A 26,064-nucleotide genomic window follows, 5' to 3' on the forward strand; every position below is an offset into this window, starting at 1 on the left:
GTAGATTTCCTAATTGTGAATTACTTAATTACCCAAGTGATTTCTACCTTTCAGTTTAAACACTCAGTACTTCACATGACTGCTTATCCCAAGACAGGAGAACAGCAGCAATATGGGGAAAATAGCAGTTAGAAAAAGGCTTTAAATGGATACATTGTTAGGAGACGTTACCGAAACTGGATACATTTTACATTTATATGGGTTACAGAGATTATATGATTGCTTTGAAAATTGGCTTAAATCTTACAAAGTCTTACTGCTTTTAAGCAGAATTCAATTTATAAATGGTCCACATACATAAAGCTAAGTAATAGAAGAGGCAATGATTTATGTGTAACTGACCTTTGTTCCCCAGTACAAAAAGATTGTAAAATTAATTCCCAGGAGTAGCAATCTCCAGGTTTGCTTATTGGAGTGTTTTGTTTCTTGTGCTTTGCACTGTACCATTATAAAAAAAAAAATTAACATGTGCCCCTAATATATGTATATTTTTGTTAATAAACAGATTCATGTTTATTGCATTAATTGTATATTGCATTAATATCTGATATCTATTACACCTAATATATATTGTATTAATATATATTACATCTAATATATATTAATATATTAATATATATTAATATCTTATGTACACCAGCAGTCCCCAACCTTTTTGGCACCAGGGACAAGTTCCATGGAAGACACTTTTTCCATGGAAGATGGGGAGGGATGATTTTGGGATGAAACTGTCCCACCTCAGATCATCATGCATCAGATTCTCATAAGCAGCACACAACGTAGATCCCTCACATGCGCAGTTCACAATAGGGTTCACATGCCTATGAGAATCTAATGCCACCGCTGGTCTGTCAGGCGGCGGAGCTTATGCAGTAATGCTCATTCGCCCACCACTCACCTCTTGCTAGGCAGCCCTGTTCTTAACAGGCCACAGACCAGTACCAGTCCATGGCCCATGGGTTGGGGATCCCTGATGTACACTATAAAATATGTTAAAATATTTAAAATTTTAATGACATAAAAGTAAATCTAAACAAAGTTCTAGTATTGTTCCCTGTATCCCCTGGACGGCCTTGCAATGTGCATACCTTACTTGGAAAAACCCCATCCTGGAGCAGTAAGCTATCAAACTACGGCACACATAAAACCACCTGGGATGCCTACTAAAATGCAGATTCCATGCACCAACAAAAGAGACTCAGTGGGTCTGAGATGGAGTTCAGGAATCTGCATTGCTAACAGTCACTCCAGGTGGTTCTGAAGCACATTAAGCCCCACACTTGGAGAAACACCACCAAGGAGCCAAGACAGAGATTTTCCCTCCCATGCCATCAGCAAAGCGACATCACCCAGAAACAGAGGGGGAACAATTCTCTATTTTCACATGGATCATCCATTATCTAGGTGTTTCTGAGGGAGTGTTAGAACTACCATTTAAAAGAAAACATGTTCTGACTTCTACATTGTTAACCTATGAAGAAACATTTCACCTGCTGTATACTCACACACATAAAATTTATTATACAACAGAATTCTTCCATTTAAATGAAATAGTTTTTCTCTAAAGTATAATTTTTTTGTTTGTTTTAGAGACTGGGTCTCACTATGTTGCCCAGGCTGGAGTGCAGTGGCTATTCACAGGCGCAATCCCACTACTGATCAGCACGGGAGTTTTGACCTGCTCTATTTCCGACCTGGGCTGGTTCACCCCTCCTTAGGCAACCTGGTGGTCCCCCGTTCCTGGGAGGTCACCATATTGTTGCCAAACTTAGTGCAGACACTCAATCAGCATAGCGCACTACAGCCCAGAACTCCTGGACTCAAGGGATCCTCCAGCCTCAGCCTCCCAAGTAGCTGGGACTACAGGCATGTGCCACTGTGTCCGGCTCTAAAGTATAATTTTAAGTATAAAATTTTAAAATGTATAAACTGTTAAATCCCCTAGCAATTTAAGAAATCCATTTGAATCAATAATCATTTATGAAGCATCTATAACATGTTGGGCACTGATATGGTTTGGCTCTGTGCCCCACCCAAGTCTCACTTTGAATTGTACTCTCCATGTGTTGGAGGAAGGGCCTGGTGGGAGGGGACTGAACCACGGGGGCACACTTCCCCCTTTTTTACTCATGATAGTGAATGAGTTCTCAGGAGATCTCATCGTTTAAAAGTATGTGGCACTTCCACCTTCTCTCTCTCTCTCTCCTGCTGCCATGTAAGACGCGCCTGCTTCCCCTTTGCCTTCTGCCATGATTGTAAGTTTCCTGAGGCCTCCCCAGCCATGCTTCCCGTACAGCCTGTGGAACTGTGAATCAATTAAATCTATTTTCTTCATAAATTACCCAGTCTCAGGTAGTTCTTTATGGTGGCGTGAGAACGGACTAACACAGACACCAAAAGAAGCAGTCTGATGTTATAGAAAGGATATAACTTTCGTAATTGGAAGTGACCTAGGTTTAATTCCTGACTCTGCTACTTGTTTGATTTTGGACAAGTTGCTTGGCCCTACTAGGTCCCAGTTTCCTTATCTCTTAAAAAAAGCCCCAAAACACCTACATACAAAGCCTCTGTGAGAAGTAAATGAGATACATGTAATATGCAACAAGTGATAGCTGAAATTGTAATACCACCACAATGACCAGCACTTTAGTGGTAGCTGCTTGAAAACACAAATACTCGACCTTTTCCTCATTAAAATTAATTCCCTGGATTTCCCATGTTCTTTTTCTTTTTGAGACAGGGTCTCCCTCAGTTGCCAAGACTAGAATGCAGCCTCAACCTCCTCGGCTCAGGCATTCCTTCCATCTCAGCCTTCTGAGTAGCTGGGACCACAGGTGCACATCACCACCCCCAGCTGATTTCTTTTTCTTTTTCTTTTCCTTTTTTTTGAATAGAGACTAAGTTTTGTCATGTTGCCCAGGCTGGTCTGGAACTCCTGGATTCAAACAATCCACCTGCCTTGACCTTTCAAAGTGCCAGGAATATAGGCGTGAGCCACTGCACCCAGTTCATTTCCCATGTTCTAAAGTGCTGAATACTGAATAGGCTCTGAAGGCCAAATTCCAACTGTACTATTTACCTGTCTGGGCAAATTACTTCACCTTTCTAAGTCCCAATTTCCTCTTAGATAAAAGAGATAATAATAGCACATCTCTAGCTTGTATTTTATGACAATAAAAATGAAGACTGTATCCAAAATGCTTAGCCACTGACTGGCACTCAGTAAGCACTGAGTTATTTTTACTCATTATTGTCAAGCCACATTAAGAAATTATTACTCATATTATGAAATTTTTACTCATTATTATCAAGCCATGTTAAGAAATTACTTTCAAGCCATATTTGCTGTTGCTGGTGCAAACAAGAGTACATGACTAAGATAACTACATGTATCACCTATATCTAAATCTAAAAGTGTTCCTTTGGCATTCTTCCTTCAGTTAAAAAAATAAATTAATAAAAATAAACAGGTTAATTAATTAATTTAAATGTTCCTAAATTTTAACATTGAGCAGATATTTTATCCTGCTTCAAAACTTTTTGGGAGTCTGCTTTACCAAGAGTAGAAAATCTAAAACACATGGTAGAATTGTAAGCTTTTCACAATTTGCCTGTATCACATTTTCTGCTCTTCCTTTCCTTTACTTCATCCCTGTCTCTCCATTCTAGACATCTACCTTCTCACCATTTTCAAAGTGGGCGATATTCTCAAAGTTTTGGAGCAGCGTTATCTCCTAAGAGATGAGTTACTAAAAACTACATTGGTGTTTCCTGTAGTTCCTCAAAAACCATTAGCCAAGACCTCAAACAAAATCGAATTATTCCTATTAATATGTGTTGCAATATCCACCAGGGTAGTCTTCTTGAGAATAAACTAAAGATTCAGACTCATAAAACTGTGTTAAGCTGTACTTAGCATCAGAGTCACGTAGAAAGATGGGAGACAGGAAATACACCACACCAGCAGGGCAGTGTGAGGCATTTCCCCCCTCCACAGGAGGTCTTACAGTGGCCTACTCAGCTGCTCATTCTCTTTTTCCCCTCCCCAGCTCCCTAAAGAAAGCACAAGTCTAAGGAGATGAGATTCATATTGGGCAAGTTTTCCCAGAGAAGCCAGTAAGTCTTGCAGCAACCCCAAAGGCACCGTTTCTAGGTCCCCTGCAAAGTTAATCTACTATCACTAGACTCAGGGAAGCCTGAAGATATGGCTTCTTACAAGGTATTTATAGTTCTTCTGGTCATATCCATTCTACTAGTCAGAAGCCATTCTGATCATGAGTAATGTTGCTTTATAACACAATGGACACTCTATCTCTGCCTAGTTTCCAGCAAAATTTTTCTACCTTTATTCAGTTTCTGGCAAAATTTAACATTTATAGGAGAGTGTGTGCCTACAAAATGGGCAATTACAGTAGATTTTCCAAAAATGGGGAAAAGAAAGGGAAGAAAATAGAAAAAAAAAAAAAATACTTGAAAAGACAGCTTAACAATATACTTACCATCATCAGCTGCACCATCTGCTAGAAATATGTAATAGCTTGTGTTTAGATCAAATCTATTCTTGACTCCAGGAAGGGTAATGTTTCTTCTGAAAGAACACTGCATAACACCATCCGCCAACCTCCAAGCCATATCCTCAAGGCTATCCTACAAACACACACAATGGGTCTTCTCAGCACTTTCCAAAGATTTGCTAAAAATAAGATATGATCAAAATCCTGCCCTGTTCAGTTTCCTTTCTCTAAGATCATATGTGCATGCTTTGTCTGCAGTGTCATTGTTTTTCCACTTCCTCTTTGAAGAGAACAAGAAACATTTTCTCCCAGTTTATTTGTCTTTAGGCCATTTGGCAAATAATGATAATAATATTTTTACTTTGAGCCAGAACCCCACGATTCCTCTACCTAGGTAGGAAATTTTAGCAGATGTACTAATTCCATCTGGCCACTAGTATACAATCAAAAATATTGAAAAAAATAAATAAATAAAACAAGTACTACCCTAGTGGCCAAAATGCAACATGCAACTGGGGAGAAGTTCCAAGCTAGCCGTGGGATTCAGCCCCATGGGAAAGTTGTGCACAGTTATGTCATTAAGTGATAGCTACTGCTCCTTCAGAGCTCATTTGCCTGTCAGCTGTCCCGCAAAAAAGATATTTCTCTACCAGAAATTGTCCACCTTTGACACACATGCCAACAAAGGACACTTAAGACAACTGTCCAAGGCATCTCTGGTCTTTGCTGAATGTGCTCCTCTTTCTTACTAGTCAAGAAATTTTGTCACTAACGTCATTCTCTTCTTAAAAACCTGTCTTTAAGCGTTTGAAAAGCAGCTGATGCCCTGACCATCTTAATAAGCCACAAAGTACTTTTTTGTAAGCTACAACAAAAAGGATGTAAGTGACACAAGCAAGAATTCATCTGTCCCTACAAGACAAACTTCCGAAGTGTAGAAAAGTTTCTCAGAGACCATTATGAGAGGAGCCCTACTGGCAGGCCCCTGCTCAGGCTAGGCTATAACTTCGGGGGTTAGAGGCAAACTCGCAGCACAGCCACCCCAGTGATAGCCACACAGCCGGAAAGCGGGTCTCCAGGTGGAGGTTCCAAGAATTTTCACACCTACCCTGGAGTCCATTACAGGGTGACTTCGCCCTGTTAAATGGGAAGGCTGGATGTACACAGTCTGATCTTCACGAATACACAGATAAGCATCATCATCACCCTGAAAAACAATTGCAAATGAGAACAAAGTTAGAAGGAATTTCAGCATTTTGTTTTCTTTTTTAAAAAAAGTATTTCAGGAAATCAAATATTATTTGATGTTTTTAAAACATAATTTACTGAATTGTGAATGAATTACGCTATGAATTCTAGAGAACTGGCTATCTAATTTGTGAGTTAAAAATAATTTTGTTATAATACAAAAGCCCCAAAATTTCAGTGTAAAATAATAGATTAAGATAGATATATAACATGTTTATATGCTCATAAACCCGTTACTAATCGAATACCACTTTAATATTTTCATATATATTCACCCAAACCTATTTCATGCATATTATACCCAAATTTATTTGTATTATACCTATTTGTTCCTTCCAAAAAGGAAAATACAGAGTTCTGTTACTTTTTTCAATTAACTTACCATGAACAATATTCCATATATTTATTTATTAATAAATATCAATGTACTACACATTTTAATGAGCGAATATACTGCATTGTATTGGTTATTTTTTTTTTTTTGGTAACTTCTAAGATGGGAGACACTATAAAGAAATATTGCTACATAGTGTACATATTCAACAGATTTAATGTTATATAACTGAGGCAAAAATATCTGCACTCAAGAAGGAATTAGTCAGTCTACCTCTTATCTAAACTTTAGTTTCCAAGATTCCTTAACTCTGAAACTTAGATCTTATTCTTTAAAATGATCATCAAGCCAGGCATAGTGGCTCACACCTATAATTCCGGCACTTTGAGAGGCCAAAGAAGGAGGAATGCTTGAAGCCAGGAGTTTGAGATCAGCCTGGGCAATATGATGACACCTCATCCTAGAAAAAAATGTTTAAAAATCAGCCAAGCATGGTGGTGCATGCCTGTGGTCCCAGCTACTAAGAAGGCTAAGGCAGGAGAATCACTTGAGCCCAGGAGGTCAAGTTTGCAGTGTGCCATGATCATGCCACTGCACACCAGCCTGGGCAACTGACGGAGACCTTGTCTCCCAAAAATAGAAATAAAATACAATAAAATAAAGTGATATCGAAAAGCAGACTGTCAATTAATAGGGGACAAAAGAATGAAAAAGAATACCAAAAAAGAAGCAGATTGTAACTTCAAAGTACATTTAAACAATGGTACAGAGGAATAATCTTGATTTTAAGTTATTGTCCATGGCTTGGTCTTTCACTTGGTTTCTCCATAAACTATCTAAGAAATGCTGTAATATGTGCTTTAGTAACCCAATTCCTTAAACAAGGTCCAAGACTATCCAGTTATAACAAATCTTGCTATAAATTCCAATATTAAATTATAACATCTTTCTATACTTTCAGATTCAACTTTATTTTTAAATGTTCTACTTTTGAAAACTCTCAAGAATGTACTCTTAGCAAAGCAATTATTTACTGTTACACATATTACAGTAAAATCAGGATTAGCCAAATTCAAGATAAATTTGGAGCAATCATGCCTTAAACCAGGAGTCAAAAAACTATGGCCTACAGATCAAATTCAACCTAAAGCTTGCATCTATATAGCTCATAGGCTAGGAATGACTTCTACATACTTAAATGGTGAAAAGAAGAATATTTCATGACAAATGAAAACATATCAAACTGAAATTCAATGTCCACGTTTCATTGGAACACAGCCACATTTATGCATGTACATATCACCTATGGCTGCTTTTACACTACACCAGAGTGTAGTAGCTGCAACAGAGACCCTGTCACCCACAAACTCCAAAACATCCTTATAGAAAAAGTTTTCTAAACCCCAATTTATTTTTTATTTTGGAGATGGATTCTCGCCCTGTTACCCAGGCTGGTGTCTAAATGTTGGGCTTAAGCAATCCTCCTGCCTCAGCCACCCAAAGTGCTAAGGTTACAAGTGTGAGCCACCATGCTGGGCCTGAACCCTGATTTAAATATTGCATGTTTTCTAGACTATCTATCATGAATGGACACAGAAATTCTTTTGTAGTATAAAAAAAATCAATACAAATAATGGTTGATTTGAGGCAAAGTGAGGATAAGAAGGCAAATAAAATCAAACAAGTAGACCTCCCAAATATTAGAGAAGATTATGGGCATAGAGAGCAGGTAACTCTCAGTTCTCATTATTCCAAATGAAGAGTAAGTGAAGGTGCTACCGCAACCTCAGGCTCCAGGCAGTTCTGGAAACCTCAAGTTTAAAAGCATAAAAATTCACCATATAAGAGCTTACATCAAATCCCTGGGCTGTACGGAAGCCCTCTCCCCAGTCCACCCCTCTCAAGTGGGGCATTTAGAGTGCATCCTATAAGAAAACATTTGTTGGACACTGTGGGAGAAGTAATAAGATGATGTTATTGTAAGAATATGGTTCTTACAACCAAAAGCTGTGTTTTAATGAAGAAGACAGATAGGTAAAGTGACATGAAAAGACAAATTAAATATGGCCAGATAATTGAAAATGGCTTATCAGAAAAGACAGTAATTAAGCAGACCTGAGAAGATAAAACATATTTATAGGAGGACAAGGCAAAGATGAGATTAAAGGAAAGCTTTTCCAAGTTGAAGAACTTCTAGGACCAATAATATAGAAATACGAAAATTTTAAGAAACAGGTAGTTTGTTAGCTAAAATATATGAAGGATTAAAAGAGATCTCTAAGGCTGAAAATTCCAGAAGTATTCCCAAGGTAGTGTGCACCATGCTTTAAGAAAAGAACAGTTTTTCTATAATTACTAAAGTTTTGCCAAAGGCTTGGAGGGATATTTTTAAGACAATTTTTTTTTCTTTTTTTTTTTTTTTTTGAGACAGGGTCTTGTTCTGTCACCCAGGCTGGAATGCAGCGGTGCAAATACTCTTCCTGCAACCTTGACCTCCTGGGACAAAGAGATCCTCCCACCTCAGCTTGCCAAGTATCCAGGACCACAGGTGCATGCCACCACACCCAGCTAATTTTTTGTGGAGATAAGGGTCTCATCAAGTTGCCCAGGCTCATCTTAAATTCCTAACGTCAAGCAATCCTTCCACCACAGCCTCCCAAAGTACTGGGATTATAGGCATGAGCCACTGCGCCCAGCCAAGACAATCTTAAATGTGGCTTGGGGAGAAAATTCCAATGGAATGGCTGTGTGAAGGATGAAATGAAAGAGGAAATCATGGAAGCAGTCCAGGAAGCAGACAGTAAAGCTATAAGCCAAGTCAGAGATAATGATAACGCAATAAAAAGAATGAAAGAGGTATGTCAAAGATAAACTCAAAAGTACTTGGGAGATCAGTAGCAGTGAACATATTAGCACCCAAATCTTGATTTCTAGATACTATTCCTACTAAAAGGAATTAAAGCTCCTTTGAGAAATGATGAAATGCATGAAAGTATGAATGGAGAATATCTTGTTACGCTAGAAATAAAGACACGCTCAAAAGTAGCGAAGACACATCAAAAGCACACGGAAGCTTGAAAGGGTTCCCAGTGACCACATTTGGGTCAATATGACCCTCTAAAAGAATGAATGGTGGTAATAAACTACAATACAATGGACATAGAAACCCATTAGTCCACAGTGTTACTACAAAAGGGAAGGGCAAGTGCAAAGAAAAGAAAACTCCTATTTTCATAAGAATGCCAGCTAATAAGTAAGTTAGAAGATCACCAATTTTGCAACCACAAATGTAACAATTGATTTATAGGACAAACATCAATAAATGAAAAAACCTAGTTACAGGCTATTGGGGAACAGAATATTCATACGGATTCAAAGTATCACCCCATGTATTACTCATTACAAAAAGAAAATAGACCTTCACAATACAGAAATCTGACAGACACCAGTGATCAAACATACTATCATCAATAATAGAAGAGTTAGACATTAAGAAACTTTTGAAATAGTGCACTGATGTGGAAACAATATCCTTATGTAGCATTTGTGCAAAAAAAATCTTAACACAAATCTATTATAAATTGCAGAATGTTCTACAAAATAACTGGCCTGAATTTAATTTAAAAAAAGAAAAGAAAATGGGTAGAGTAACTGTTCTAAAGTAAAGGAGATCCAAGAGATATAACAACTAAATGTCCTGAGTAATAACTGATTGGATCCTAGATAAGAAACACTTTTAAAAAATAGTTATAAAGGAGTTTATTGGGATAACTGGGAAAATTGGAATACAGATTGTATGTTACATAAAATTATTATAGTGTTATTAAATTTTCTTGTGATAAAGATATTGTAGTAATTGTAGGAGAATGTCCTTGTTCTTAGGAGACACATGTTGAAAACCTTAGAAATGAAATGTCATGATTATCTGTAATTTACTTTCAAATAGTTTAAGAAGAAATATGTATTTACATACACCACAAAAAACAACCGAGCTAGACAGAAATAAAAAGATAAAGTGGCAAATTTAGGTGAGGGGCTTATGGGTGTTCATTTTACTATCTTTTTAACTTTTATGGAGGTTGAAAACCTTTCAAAACAAAAAGTTGGAAATGGCAGGAAGAAGGACCTGAGAGATGGATGAAAGGAAGGAATCCAAGTCACAACCAACATTTCTCTGAATACCAAAGAAGATGCCAGCAGCAGTAAATGAGGTGTTTATAAATTGCCTAGGACAGTACCCAACAAGAAACAAGCCATCAATAATGGTAGCTGCTTTTCTGATATTGCTAATCACCAAGAATGGGGAACACAGGGAGACATTATGAAGCACAATAAAAAGTTCAGTCTTTTAGATGTTGCTTTGTGCTGTTCAGGAACATACATCTAGACGAGACCAGCCTGCAGCTGGAAACCACAGTCTGGAGTCCAAGGGAGTTAGAAGTGGGGCATGGAGAGATGAAGTATGGAGTAAGATGAAGAAGGAAAGAAGCTAATGATGTGCATACTTGACAGACTTTACATTATTTCACAAAATATCTCAAATAGGAAAGAGGTATGTACAATACATCTTCACTTAAAGTCGTAGGCAAATTCTTGGAAACAGTGACTTCAAGCAAAACAACATACAACATGGTCAATATTTTTTTCTTCATCAATGTCATAACAAAACGATATTGAAGGAAATGACATCATTCAAGGAACTGCTGTATGTAGCCTCACTTAAAGTCAAAGGATCCAAGAACCTATTGATGGCATTGAGCACTTATTGTACTTGGAAATTCAGTTAAAATTCAGATATTAGCAAGTCACTATTATCAGAAATAGGGTAAATTACACATTTTGATTTTAGTGATGAGGTCTAATATACCAAAATAATTGCTAACATTAGTTCACAAGCCAAACTGGTAAAGGGGTATAATTTAGGTTATTGAATCAGTATTTGTGACATCAGATACCTTCAGTATTTAAATTTACATTATACACTCCAAAGAAACAGCAGGTCACAAAAATACCGTAAGGTTTTAAAAGTAACAACCAAAAATAGAAATTACCACTTTAATAATATATTTTTGAGGCTGATTCATTTCCTCCAAGTTAGACAAACAGGTGTACAGATTACTTTAATCATTAAACAGTATTGCTCTGTAAATCAACTGCACCTGCATAATTAAGTCTTTTTTGTAAACATTTTTGATGAGTACTATACTGGAAACAGATAAGATTTCTAAGTAAGATAAATATATCTTGAATTAGAGATAAATGCTTTTGTGCCATCAATGCCTACAATTAAAACAGAATAACTGGCCTACCTGTGGGCTACTCATTACCACAGTGAATGCAGTAATAGTCTTTGCCTCTTGCTTACAGGTTTTATGTAACCAGTAAAAGGAAATGTATCTATACACTACAGCATGAATTTTGGCTATAAAGTAACTGGAACAAGTTGGGTCTATTTTTTTTTAAGTGACTACAGCATATATCTAAATGAGTGCTATAACTCAGAGATTAACCTTAATGAAACTACACATTCATTCAACAAGTTAATCCTTTTTGGACTCATTTTCAGAATTTCCTTCCTAGCCAGTTTAATCACATTCACGTGACAGCAGCACTACCGCTACCTATCATTATTGCTTTAGAGTCACATTTTATTTTTGACTCAACCTCATTCACCTCATACACTAAACTTAGTTCACTGAGAATATCCAAAAAAAACATGCTACAAGTCTGATGGTAATCACAAAAAGAAGTGGGTTAAATGTTTTGAACAATCACCGCATCAGCTGAGCAAGTATAAAATTTCCTATACAAGCAACTTTGAGGGGGAAAGATTCACAATTTCTTATATGATATTTTTTTAAGTACATGATATCTTTTGTATCTCATAGACTTAAGGTATATATTTTGTTTAATGAAAGAGGATAGCAAGTGCATTCTAGAGGTGTCTAGTGAAATATGTTGGTCATATACACATACTGAAATGGTTTCCCACTAAAGAAAGTTAGTTACATCCAGCATCCTACAATACTTGCAACCACTGCTCCAGGACCCATATGATCAAGTGCAACTTCAGGGAAAGTGTTAGTTCTTCTATCACAGCCATGTCAGAGTTCTGTCTCTTTCTAAACTATGATTCCCTAAAGAAGTGGTGTTAAGTTTAAATCCTGATAAGAAGAAAACTCTCAAGACAAGACTCCTTGCCTGTGCTAATAAGGGGCTTTCTCCATCTCTGGCCATCCTTATCACCCAATGCCCACTCTGCTTGGAAAGGATTTATACACATCCTGGCCACAATACTCTTCCTGCTCCCTAGGAAACCGAGGTGCTTATACAATCCTCTGATCTTCCACACCACAGCACAAGGCTGCCACCTACAGAATCATTTAATCCATTTCAGCACTACCCAGGGAGAGTGAGAATCAGCTCAAAATAAATGCTGTCTTCTGCAGATTTGACGAAGGACCCTACTGTAATACACGTTGCCTAGATATACAAGTTTAAGTCCTGTTTAGGAAATGCACTGATGACCACTAAAATAGGACACCAAGAGCAGGAACGCATGCTTTAGTTCTGGCCACTTGAATAAACAACTCTGGTTATGAAAAACAGAACATTTTATGCAGAACAACTTTTCTTAACCATATTTCCTGCTTTATCACAGAGATAGACAGACATAAAATGGCAAATACACTGGAAATAAAACGATTTTCCTAATTTTCCTTAGGACAGCCTGTTCTTAAAAGTAATTGGCCAACTGTTAAAATTATAAAGTACTCAAAGCCGTTTAACTTAGAATCTCCTAAGTTAGTTTCTCCTTTCTTATTCCACTGTTACGTATGATCATTTGTCCCTGGAACAAACAGCTAATCTGCTGTTGATTACAGCTCACTCCAGTGATCCTCCTTTGTTACCACTTATGTAAGTGAGAGTTACCAACCATCCATTGGTCATGAGACAATGCGAAGGACAAGTAGCCTTTATTGGGACCACTCATTTCAACCATTACTGATTGGTCATCTCTTGTGAAGGACAAGAAGACACAGGCAACCTCCTTCTCTGGGTCACAGTTCAAAGGACTCCTAATGCAGAACTTCTTGTTCCCACAATCTGAGGCACTGAACTAGAAAAATGACAGAGGAAAAAAAAATCTTAATTATTAAACAAGCAGTTCATTGGCAATGACAGAAGAATAACTACCTTCAAGTATGGGTAGTTCCCAGATTAATGAGAATACCTTTCCATAATAAGCATTCAAATAAGGAAACAAAAGACACATCTCAAATTAAAATGATCGGAGCAGTAGTTAGGTTATGAACTTTTAAACTTAATTAATTTTAATTAAAATTTGGAAAACTTACACTTATTAGACTCTAATTATGCCAGAGTATTCAAGCTCCTATAATACATAAAACATTTCACATTAAGTATGTTTTGGAGCAAAGTTTCTGATAAGTTTTGAGAAATTTCTGAGGGAATATTTCAGTCCCTGAGACTTAAATGACACTGACATTCCTGCCTAAAGGGTATCCTCTAGTTCTCAGAGACGAAGTTTTAACAAGCAAACAAACAAATTCTTAGCAAGTGATTATATTTAGATTGTGGATTCTGCTTCTAGAATTCAGATTCAAATTTGATACTAAAATGATATAAGAAACAAATGGTCGCCCCAATTTACCAGCAATCCAAATAACAGTAGTGATTTAGTAGGGGGAGAAATAAGCAACAATGGGATGACTTCATCCAGAGCTTCTTGATAAAGAGTATAAGGTGAAGAGTCTTAGAAAAAAAAAATCAGCTCTGTAATTTGATAAATGAGCAGACTTTGTTCGAATGATCTGTGACAGTAAATTCAGAAGAGCGCTAAACATTATGTAACCAGAGTTGATGGAAATGTAAAGACATTTCATACGAGGGTGAGGAGAACAAGCCACTGGGAACCAAGGAACTTGGACTTTAGTCTCTGTTCTCCCCTTCCCTACATCATGTTTGCTAAAGGACTTGTTCTCTCCGGATTCTTTCACCTTCAACTACATAACAGGAAAACTGTAAGAAATAGACCCTGATGTATCTTCGAGCTCTAAAAATGCTATAATCCTTTGACTCTGAATGAACTTCCCTATAATTAGAGATTATAAACATGGCACAAAGACACAATAAAAGCTCCAACAAGAGCCTTTTATTGAATATATGGGAAGACAACAATATTGTCAGCAGATTCCTAGTGGGAAGCTCAGGTCCAAACTGATTGTTTATTTCCCTAAAGCAGCTTTTGATTAAATAAGCATTAAAACTAAACTGAGCAGTACAAATCACAGATGTAATTGTATGGTCAAACAAAAGTGCAACAATCATAATAATGTAATCAAATATAGTGCCCATATGCTATAAAATGTTGAAGGAAAACAAAATAAGGAGCAAAGCTCATTACTTTGTCTTCCCTATGTGAACAAAGAGGTACAAAAGGGCAACGAAAAGGAACTAATGTTTATGAAGCATTTATTAAATGCAAGGTACAGTTAGAAAACTTACATTCATTATTTTGTTTAATTCTTACAGTGATACTCAGAGCTAAATATTATGATATCTCATTCTATAGGCAAGGAAACTGAGAATGAAAATTAGGCAAGTCAGTATTTAGGCCCACATTTGTTCTTTCAACTAAACAACCTGCCTCAACACTTTTTTATTGTATACACTTCTGAATTAAGAAGTCTAATTTCTCAGAATTTCCTGCAGTAAAACCCATCTTCCTAATGTTTCTAATATGTATAACACTTTCCAAGATATGTCTTGTCAATGATAAATCTTTTGAATCAGAGGGCCTAAATAAAATTCTAATTGACAAATTTACAAGAGATTTTCTGTTGTTCAGCATATACAATTTCCTAGTACTCTTTGACCTGAATGAAATGAGATCTAAGAGTTTTATCACTACTTCAAGAATCTCCTCCAAATCTTGTCTAAATTTAACTTAAGCTCTTCATTTGATATCTGGCTGTGTTTTAAAGAAAGAAAGAAAGAAACTATTACTTCATCGGATTTATTTTCAAATGAAAACATATACACTACAAGTAGAGAGTACATGTGAATATCATAACCACACCTTGAACATGCAGGGTCTTGCATTCCCTTCCTTCTAACCTATAAATCATAATGTTGCAATAAAGACTTCCTTCAGATTTCTACAGAGGGCCCAAAAACTTGCTACCACTACCCAGCACAGCTACTTCTCTATGCACTTTGCCACACAAAGTACACAGAACCACAATTTCCAATCACAAATTTACCCCTTTGCTCACAGAGAGAAAACTAAGTACAGCACTTTACTCCTATGTAATGTCTTACTTTGCTTACCTTCTCTTCTGTATTTTATAATATATGGGCATTATACTTGGCTACATATTATTTTACATCACATTTTTTTTTTTTTTTGAGACGGAGTTTCGCTCTTGTTACCCAGGCTGGAGTGCAATGGCGCAATCTCGGCTCACCGCAACCTCTGCCTCCTGGGTTCAGGCAATTCTCCTGCCTCAGCCTCCCGAGTAGCCAGGACTACAGGCACGTGCCACCATGCCCAGCTAATTTTTTGTATGTTTAGCACATTTAATGAAGCTATAAAAACGTTACTTAAGCTGGGCACAGTGGCTAACACCTGTAATCCCAGCACTTTCTGACGCCAAGGCAAGAGGATCGCTTGAGGTCAGGAGTTACCAGCCTGGGAAACATAGTGAAATCCCATCTCTATAGAGAAAATAAAATTGTTACTTACTGGTTTGGTTAAGTGGGAAACTGGATCTAACGTTGGCAAAGGTCCTATTGTAGCTTTAGGTGTCGTAAAAGGAAATGCATTTGGTTGTGAAATTATAGGACCAGGAATCTTCACCCAGTAGATTTTGTACTTCGCAACAACTGTGGCTCTGAAATGCAACACCAGTGAGATTAGAACCCTAATTGTGGCCTATTGTGATCAGATGAAAACGTTAAAAAAAAAAGAGAGTGAATAAACTAGAAACACATGACTTAGTACCTAACAGCACCATTAATTTTGCCTGAGGCAAATTTCCAACCACTCTTCCACCCCACCACTTGATGAACTTTTATCGCTTTCTCTCCCTCTGTCGCTCTTTTCTTGTCTGTTTTGGGTGCATATTCACAGCAGCCATGATGTCAGGCCCAGGGACAAAACGGCACAGATTTCTACTTCCTGGCATATGAAGAACATACTACTGGTCATTTCCGAGCACAGTATTCAAATTCTTCCAAACGGCCTGTGTAGCAGGCAACTACAGCAAGCAGCTATAATACAGGCTGTGCAAGTAACTATCGGCTTTCACTGGGATCACACCCCTTTTTCACATTCCACCTAACATACTGGTGCAGAGTTGTGTTACTGTGTGTTGGGGACCTACGCACAAAGTGAAGAAAAGAGCCGGGCGCGGTGGCTCAAGCCTGTAATCCCAGCACTTTGGGAGGCCGAGGCGGGTGGATCACAAGGTCAAGAGATCGAGACCATTCTGGTCAACATGGTGAAACCCCGTCTCTACTAAAAATACAAAAATTCAGCTGGGCATGGTGGCGTGTGCCTGTAATCCCAGCTACTCAGGAGGCTGAGGCAGGAGGATTGCCTGAACCCAGGAGGCCGAGGTTGCGGTGAGCCGAGATCGTGCCATTGCACTCCAGCCTGGGTAAAAAAAGAAAAACACCGTCTAAAAAAAAAAAAAAAAAAGAAAAGAGACATGTCAGGATAACAATCCTTCCCTTAAAATATATGTCTACACCACTACTCGGGAATCATTACATGGTGTTATAACATGCCATTTCCTTTTGTATGTAGGATAAGGAAGAAGTACTGTTTTAATTCTACTGAGTTTCATAATTCTAAGAGCCATGCAGTCTCTTTTGAGTCTAATCTGCAAGTTGTAACAGCGCAAAAAAACATCCAAATTTCAGAACTTTCATTTGTATTCTCATGCTAATTACAGGAGCAAGCCTAAAAGTGGTATTCTATAACATAAAACTCAAGTATTAATTGATAGCTCTTATTAGTTTAAGGCATGCAAGACTATATTCACTCAACAAATGTCTATTAAGTGTCTATGAGGTGCCGGGTTCTGTGCTAGGTACTAGGTATACACTGGTAAAACACAAACTCCTATATCAGGAAGGTGGTATTATTATACCAAAGCTCTTCTACATGGGTGAAGGTTTAATAAGTACATAAAATGATACAGACTAATTATAATTTCAGTTATATTAGTAGTTACAGAGTTGTAAACTCTTCTTTTTTTTTTAGAGATGGGTTTCACCATGTTGCCCAGGCAGTATCAAAATCCTGGGCTCAAGTGATCCACTCGCTTTGGCCTCTCGAAGTGCTGGGATTACAGGCAATAAGCTACCATGCCTGGCCTAGAATTATAAACTCTTATACTCACAGAAACTGTGTGTGATTTGGGGCACTGCTTGGAGCATTCCAGTAGACTTTAATTTCTGTTTTTTTAGATTTACTTGTGTGACTCACAGCTGATCCCTGAAATAAAAGGGAAAAGAACTACCATTCAGTCACTCAATAACTCAGCATGACTAGAACTTCTATCATTTTGCAAAGTAATTTATCACTGCATGACATTAGCATTCTGGTGAAGACTATTTTATTTAGAAGGACTCAGGTACTCAATAAATGAAATGTTGATTGGTTGACATCATATTAGCAGCTGGATCTGCGAATAAATGAGAGTCAACAGAAATCGAAGAACTGAAGAGAGGTGTGAACACTGGGTAAATTAATACTAGATAGAGCCTGCTCATTGTTTCATGTACATCATACATGTACATTATAATATATATGTAATGTAAATGTATAATTATACATGTACATGTACATTATAAATTTATATCTCTTCCATTGATAGATACAAATAGAATGCAGAATAGAATGCAGAAGATTCATGCAGTAACATGATATTTTAGTAATTTCTTTCTCTTGAACACTCTTCTTTCCCACTTTCATGCACCTGGCAACTCCTACTCATTCTGAGGCCTCACTTGAAGATCATCTCCTCCAAGAGGCTCTCTCCCAGTTCCTTCCAGCCCATGTGTGGCTCCCTCTGCGATGCTTCCCACTTACTGTGTATGCTTCTAACCAAAGTTATCACACTGTTCTACTTATGTATTCATAAGATGTGCTTACGTGTAAAGTAAGAAGTTTTTCAAGAAACAAGAGTCACTCTTGTCCATCACCTATCCCTCCCATTCAGGACCATTTTGGTATAACAAATAAATGAATAAATAAATGAAAAAAGTTAGACTCCTATCATACTCTAGATCTCTGTCTTCAATATTAAAACCCTTCAAAAATTAATAAAGTCAGAGTCAATATTAATATAAAATATCACAAGCTATAAATTCTTCAAACTACCTTTTATAGGGTGCTGATGTATAAAAATTGCAAGTAGTAAAATTAAGGGAAAAGTCTGATCATTGTGAATCAATTTAGATGTTTACAATACATGGTTAATGTCATCATTTATCTTGCAACCACTACCTTATAGTGAAGAGCGCAAAAAAAACTGACAGAGAACAATTTCAAGCTACAGTTGACCCTTGAACAGCACAGGTTTAAACTGCATAGGTCCACTTATATGCAGATTTATTTTCAAATATATAATAAAAAAATGTTTGGAGATTTCCAACAATTTGAAAAAAACACAGACAAACTGCATAGGCTAGAAATATTGAAAAAATTAAAAAGTTAGGTATGTCTTAAATGCACAAAATATGTAGGTATTAGTCTATTTTATCATTTACTACTGTAAAATATACACAAACCTATTACAAAAAGTTAAAATTTATCAAAACATACATACACAAACAGACCGTACATGGTGCCATTCACAGTCCAGAGACATACAAACAAATGTAAAAATGCAGTATTAAATCATAACTGCATAAAGTAACTGTAGTTGGGACTACAAGCACATGCCACCACACCCAGCTAATTTTTGTATTTTTTTGTAGAGGCTGGAGTTTGCCATGTTTCCCAGGCTGGTCTCAAATTCCTGAGCTGAAGCAATCCACCAGCCTCAGCCTCCCAAAATGCTGAGAAAAGAGGTACGAACCACGGCACCCAGCTTTTACTGTGTTTTGTCCACTACTGTAAACCTTAAATAACACCATGGGATCCATACAAAGTGCCATTAGTGATGCTGGAAGTGTTCCCAAGAAGCAGAGAAAACTCATGACATTATAAGAAAAAGATGAATTGCTTGACATGTACTGTAGATTATGGACTGCTGCTGCAGTCGCCCGCCATTTCAAGACAAATGAATACAGTTTTAGAACCACTGTAACAAAAAGAAAAGAAAATTCATGAAGATGTCACTGCAGCTATGCCAACAGATGCAAAAGCCTTGCACTTTCTGTGAAAGATCTTTTCATCTCGTATTGGAAATGCATCTTTTATGTAGGTGTAAGAATTGCTATGAGAAAGGCATACTTATAGACTAATATGATTCAAGAAAAAGCAAAGTCATTAAATGACAGCTTAAAGCAAAAGGAAGGTGAAGGGTCTAAAGCTGGAGAACTTTATGCCAGCAAAGGATAGCTTGATAATTTTAGAAAAAAGTTTGGCTTTTGAAATGTCAGGATAACAAGAGAAGCAGCTTCTACCGACCAAGAGGCAACAGGCCAAGTTCCCAGGCACCAATAAGAAAATCATTGAGGAGAAAGTATATCTGCCTGAACAGGTTAATGCAGAAAAAAGTGCCCAATTTTGGAAATAAATACCACAAAGGGCATTTATTAGTAAAGAAGAGAAGCAAGCACCAGGATTTAAGGCAAGAAGGAACAGGCTATCTCTAACTATTTTGCACAAATGCAGTCAGTTTATGATCAGGGCTGCTCTTACCTACACAGCTGCTAATCCCCACACCTTGAAGGGAAAAGATAAACATCAGCTGCCAGTCTTTTGGTTGTAACAGCAAAAAGGCCTGGATAATGAGGAACTTTTGTCTGGACTGGCTTCATGGACGCTCTGCCTCTGAAGCCAAGAAGCACCTTGCCAGTAAAAGATTTAAAAAGTTATTTTGGCAGGGCACGGTGGGTCACACCTGTAATCTCAGCATTTTGGGAGGCTGAGGCGGGTGGATCACTTGAAGTCAGGAGTTCGAGACCAGGCTGGCCAACATGATGAAACCTAGTCTTTATTAAAAATACAAAAATTAGCCATGCCTGGTGGCAGGTGCCTGTAATCCCCACTACTCAGGAGGCTGAGGCAAGAGAATCACTTGAATCCAGGAGGCAAAGGTTACAGTGAGCCGCGATTGCACTACTGCACTCCATCCTGGATGACAGGGCAAGACTCTGTCTCAAATAAATAAATAAATAAATGTGCTATTGATATTTGATATAGTTTGGATATTTGTCCCCACCCAACTCTCATGTTAAATTGCAATCCCCAGTTCTGGAGGTGGGAACTGGTGGGAGGTGTTTGGGTCAGAAGAGCAGAATTCTCATGCCTTGGTGTTGTTCCTCGAGATGGTGAGCAAGTTCTTGTAAGATATGGTTGTCATAAAATGTGGCACCTCTCCTCCCCCAACCCTCTCTCTTGCTCTTGCTTTCACCATGTGAAGTGCCTGCTCCTGCTTTAGCTTTTGCTATGAGTAAAAGGCCATGAGGCCTCCCTAAGGCCTCCCCAGAAGCTGAGCAGATGCCAGTGCCATGCTTGTATAGCATGCAGAACAGTGAGCCAATTAAACCTCTTTCCTTATTAAACTACCTAGTCTTAGGCACTTCTTTAGAGCAATACAGGAAGAGCCTAATACAATATTAGACAATGCCCCTGCTACCGAGAGCTCCATGAGCTCAACACCAAAGCCACTGAAGTCACCTCCTTGCCTCCATATACAGTGTCTCTAACTCAGTCTCTAGCTCAGGAGGTCTTAAGAACATTTAAGGCTCTTCACACACAGTACTCGATGGAAAGGATTGTCAACACTATGGAAGAGAACTCTGATAGAACACCATGAAAATCTGGAAGGATTACACCATTGAAGACCCTATTGTTGTTATTTAAAAAAAAAAAAAGCCTAGAGAGCAATCAATCCCAAAACAATAAATTCCTGCTAGAGAAACACTGTATCTAGATGTTGTGCATGACTTTAAAAGATTTACAGAGCCAATCAAGGAATCATAAAAGACACTGTGGATATGGCAAAAATGGTAGGTGATGAAGGGTTCCAAGATATGAATCTTCGAGCAATTCAAGAGCTAATAGACACCACAATAGGAGAATTAACAGTAGACAACTTGATGAGTGTTCCAAACCAGTGCCAGGTGACAATGAGGACTGGGTAGAAGACGCAGCCCCAGAAAACAAACTGACATTAGACAACCTGGCAAATGGGCTCCAATTCTTCAACACTGCTTGTGCCTTCTTCTATGACATGGACCTCCTATGATATAGCACTGAAACTAAAGCAAAGCGGGGAAGGATTGCCACCATATAGAAACATTTTTAAGGAAATGAAAAAACAAGAAAGTCAGATAGAAATCACAATGTACTTCCATGAAGTTACACCAGTGTGGCGCCTCTCCTGCCTCCCCCTCCACTTCTTCCATCTCTGCCACCCACAAGACAGCAAGACCAACCCCTCCTCTTCCTTCTCCTCCCTAGCATATTCAATGTGAAGACAACAAGAATAAAGATCTTTATGATGATCCACTTTCATATCATGAATAGTAAATATATTTTTTCTTATTTTCTGAATAAGATTTTTCTGTTGCCTAGCCTACTTTATTGTAAGAATACAGTATATAACATATAAATACAGAATATGTATTAATCAACTATTTGTTATCGGTAAGGCTTCTGGCCAACAACAGGCTATTTGTAGTTAAGTTCTGGGGGAGTCAAAAGTTATACATAGATTTTCAACTTCCCCAGGAATGAGGTCGGCACCTGTAAACTCTATATGGTTCAAAGGTCAACTCTAAACACAAACCTGTATATCTTCACAGGTCAAAAGCTGTGACACTTCACTGTCAATCAATGTGAAGGAGCCAACAGGAGGGCCATTCAAATCCTCAGCATTACGCGCTTCTAGGAGAAAGCCTTTAAATGGTTGCCCTGACAAAGTAACTGAGAAAAACAAAAGGATCGGTTAAAAAGCTTAGTAATATCAAAAAAAAGAAAAAGTTTAGAGGTCATACATTAGTTAGAATGATGTGTACATATGCATAACTACTCCTGGAGAGAAAAGAGTCATCCTATAGGCAAAGAAGTTCTAAACTGTGTTCCATAAGATATTCATTCTGTGAGATATTAACAGCCATTTCACAAAGAGAAAAGAAAAACAGGTGACGGTCAAGGGGCAGTCCATAAGGCTAAGTCAGTTTGGAAAATGCTAGATGATCCCTATTGGGTACTATGCTTATCACCTGAGTGATGAAATAATCTGTACACCAAACCCTTGTGACATGGAATTTACCTATAAACAAACCTGCACATGTGTCCCTGAAACTAAAAGTTTTTTTTAAATGTTTACTCGAGTCCATTGGAGGAAAAAAACATGAGGTGTTTTCTTTCGAATTCCAGTATTTAACATAGTGTCTGGCTCACAGTGACACTCAATAAATTCTTATTGAATTGAAAAAAAAATCACTAGATGAAAGTAAATACTTGTTTCTTTTTTTTTTTTTTTGGGGGGGGACGGAGTTTCGCTCTTGTTACCCAGGCTGGAGTGCAATGGCGCGATCTCGGCTCACCACAACCTCCGCCTCCTGGGTTCAGGCAATTCTCCTGCCTCAGCCTCCTGAGTAGCTGGGATTACAGGCACGCGCCACCATGCCCAGCTAATTTTTTGTATTTTTAGTAGAGACGGGGTTTCACCGTGTTGACCAGGATGGTCTCGATCTCTTGACCTCGTGATCCACCCGCCTCGGCCTCCCAAAGTGCTGGGATTACAGGCTTGAGCCACCGCGCCCGGCCAATACTTGTTTCTTTACTGCAAATCTCGTAGGGTATTTAATATCCTACTGTACAGTGTGAACTCTAATGTATACTGTACACCATACAGAATATTCCACACTTATTTTTCCGTATATTCTTTATGTAACAGAATACCTATTAACATTTTGCATTTCTAGAGTTGCAAAAAAATAGTTTGCAAAATGCTATTATGTATTTTTCTTTAATAAGCAGCCCATATTTTACCAGAGAAATTAGAGAATTATTCTTAAAATTATATGATGTCAAAAAGGACAAGAGTTTATTACATTTTAAACAAGATAAAATAAACTTTATTTTCTCTTCTCTCGAAGTGATAGCACAATTAATAAAAAATAAAAAAAATAAAAAAAAAGTAGATAATGACAAAAACTTATTTAAACCTGTTCTGGATGGGTAGGTAATACACAGACTACTTAAGTAATATAACCACCTGTAACCAAAAATAAGAAGTATGATAGTATCTTAAAAAAGAAAAAAGATTTAAATGAAATAGTCTAAATCAAATAATAATAAAGATGCAATGAACAGTAAAAGAGTGAAATCCAAAATGTAAACAGTTAATCCCAGCACAGTACCTTCAATCCGATCCCCTGGCCTGAATGTCATCTGACTCACTGAAATGTCATGAACAGGAACAGCCTGTGGACTATGACCATGTTCAGGAATCATTCCATGGCATGACTGTGTTACTTTTCCATTGGGATAATTAGCCACATAACTAATGTGCAACAGAAGTATGCAGGTACCAAGAGTAAATCCAGAAACTGCCATCTTAAAAGGAAGATTAAACATTATTGTCATATAAAATTAAAGTAAAAATAAAAGATTTTACATCACAGGACTGTAATTCTGGATAACTACTTGCTTTCTGTGTTCAGCAAACTATATTCTCAACATACCTGATAAAAAGAATGTGATATGTGAAGTTTCACCTGGATTTCAATCTCAGCTCTACGAATTATGGCGAGACTTTGGGCAAATCATCTAATCCTCCACTTCCTTACCTGAAAAATAAGGAAGCAAAGACCCTCTTTTCAATGTTGTTTTGTTGTCGTTGTTGTTGTTGTGTTGCTGAGACAGAGATCTCGCTCTCTTGCCCTAGCTGGAACGCAGTGGCGTGATCTCAACTCTGTGCAACCTCTGCCTCCCGGGTTCAAGTGAATCTCCTGCCTCAGCCTCCCCAGTAGCTGGGAATGCAGACATGCACTGCCACACCCAGCTAATTTTTGTGTTTTAGCAGAGATGGAGTTTCACCATGTTGGTCAGGCTGGTCTCGAACTCCTAACCTTAGGTGATCTGCCCACCTTTGCCTCCCAGAGTTCTGGGATTACAGGCATGAGCCACCATGGCCGGCCCAATGTTTTTTAAATAAAAATGAAAATATAGCTCAAAATCTGACAAGGAAGATAATAAATAATAGCTTTCATTATTATCAATTGGAAATAATAAACTAGTCAATAAAAGCAAAAGGTTTTACTTCACATCATCCTAGAAAGCTGAAAGAACAAATAAGAAATGTTTCTTCTGGATTAAAATATCATCACCTGAATAAATCTACGATAAGACTTTTCCCAACTTCCTATTAAACTGATTTTGATGACCAGGTGGATAATTTAATTTGCAATGCTGAAAACCGAGGATAACAGAGAACCAATTGGAAGAGAGAATATTTCTACTATCTGTAGCACAGATACTTCTGAATTAAGAAACACAATTGTCAGCCCACACACACTTCTTCCCTCCCCCTCTTCTGATCTCCCTCTTACCTTCTGGATAATAGAAAACCAGCTAATTTACCTCAGTCCCACCCTCTTGTAGCCCAGATCAACCATTTTGCTTGATGCATATATTCAAAACCTGCAAATCACAGGACTCAGCAAGGCTGGAGGCAGACGAGCAGTGCCATGCTACATGGCAGTAAATAATGTTAACCCCATGGACAGGTTGCAGATGGGAAAAGCCCAAGAGGCAGTTTGTTATTTATAGAAAAGGATTTTTTATTTATAGAAAAATAAATAATAATTATTTATTATTTATTTCTATATCATGTATCTGGTCATAGGCAAAAATAATAGCAGCCTTAGAATCACTAGAAAAAATTATTGTTTTTTAGCTATGCCAATCAGGAGCAACTATGTAACTGCAGCCTAACCTGTTGGGGTTTTATCAGAGCCTATGTGACCTGGAAGAGGGGAAATACCCAACTCTGGCCCATATTAGCCATCCTGTTTCACCGAAGTCGGAGAAGAACTTTGAAGCAGTTGTGAAGTCCACACTCCAGGGGCATAAGCTCAGTCCTCCGCCCACTCCTTACCACCACATTATTAAAGGCCTATTTATAGCAGTTCCTTTTACTTCGTGCATCACATCCAGTTATTAAGATCAAATTACAGGGCATACTGAAAGGCAGAAAACACAATTTGAAGAAACACAGCAAGCTTCAGAACCAGACTCAGATATGATGGAGATGTTGGAATTATCAGACCAGACCAGGAATTTAAAGCAATTATGATTAAGATGTGAAATGCTCTAATGGATAAAGTAGATGGCATGCAAGAACAGATGCACAGAGATGGAAACTCTCAGAAGCAAAAAGAAATGCTGGAGATCAAAAACACTTTAAAAGAAGGGAAGTATGGGCTTATGGGTAGACTGGACATATCTGAGATAAGAATCTCTTAGCTTAAAGATATCTCAATAGAAAAATACCAAACTGAAGAAAAAAAGGACTGAAACAACAACAACAGAACATCCAAGAACTGTGAAACTACAGAAGATACAACATACATGGGACAGGAATTCCAGAAGGAGAAGAGAGAAAGGAACAGAAGAATTATTTGAAATAGGCCGGGCGCGGTGGCTCAAGCCTGTAATCCCAGCACTTTGGGAGGCCGAGGCGGGTGGATCACGAGGTCAAGAGATCGAGACCATCCTGGTCAACATGGTGAAACCCCGTCTCTACT

General features: G+C 37.9%; 1 protein-coding gene across 5 annotated transcripts in view; it reads right to left on the reverse strand.

Moving 5' to 3' along the window:
* Nucleotides 1–26,064, reverse strand: part of FRRS1 (ferric chelate reductase 1) — an 84,394-nt gene that overhangs the window by 16,580 nt on the left and 41,750 nt on the right. For all 5 annotated transcript variants that reach the window (XM_017547590.2, XM_017547588.2, XM_037745397.1 and 2 more), the window contains 8 exons: nt 24,001–24,105; nt 23,677–23,872; nt 22,095–22,231; nt 17,529–17,623; nt 15,866–16,013; nt 13,034–13,216; nt 5,623–5,721; nt 4,500–4,647 (listed from right to left, as the gene is read on the reverse strand). In XM_017547590.2, coding sequence (XP_017403079.1) covers nt 4,500–4,647; nt 5,623–5,721; nt 13,034–13,216; nt 15,866–16,013; nt 17,529–17,623; nt 22,095–22,231; nt 23,677–23,872 — 1,006 coding nt within the window. In that variant the 5' untranslated portion in view covers nt 24,001–24,105. The remainder of the gene's footprint in view (nt 1–4,499; nt 4,648–5,622; nt 5,722–13,033; nt 13,217–15,865; nt 16,014–17,528; nt 17,624–22,094; nt 22,232–23,676; nt 23,873–24,000; nt 24,106–26,064) is intronic.

The sequence above is a fragment of the Cebus imitator genome, unplaced genomic scaffold (assembly GCF_001604975.1).
Source record: "Cebus imitator isolate Cc_AM_T3 unplaced genomic scaffold, Cebus_imitator-1.0 Scaffold199, whole genome shotgun sequence".
NCBI classification, from domain to species: Eukaryota; Metazoa; Chordata; class Mammalia; order Primates; family Cebidae; genus Cebus; species Cebus imitator.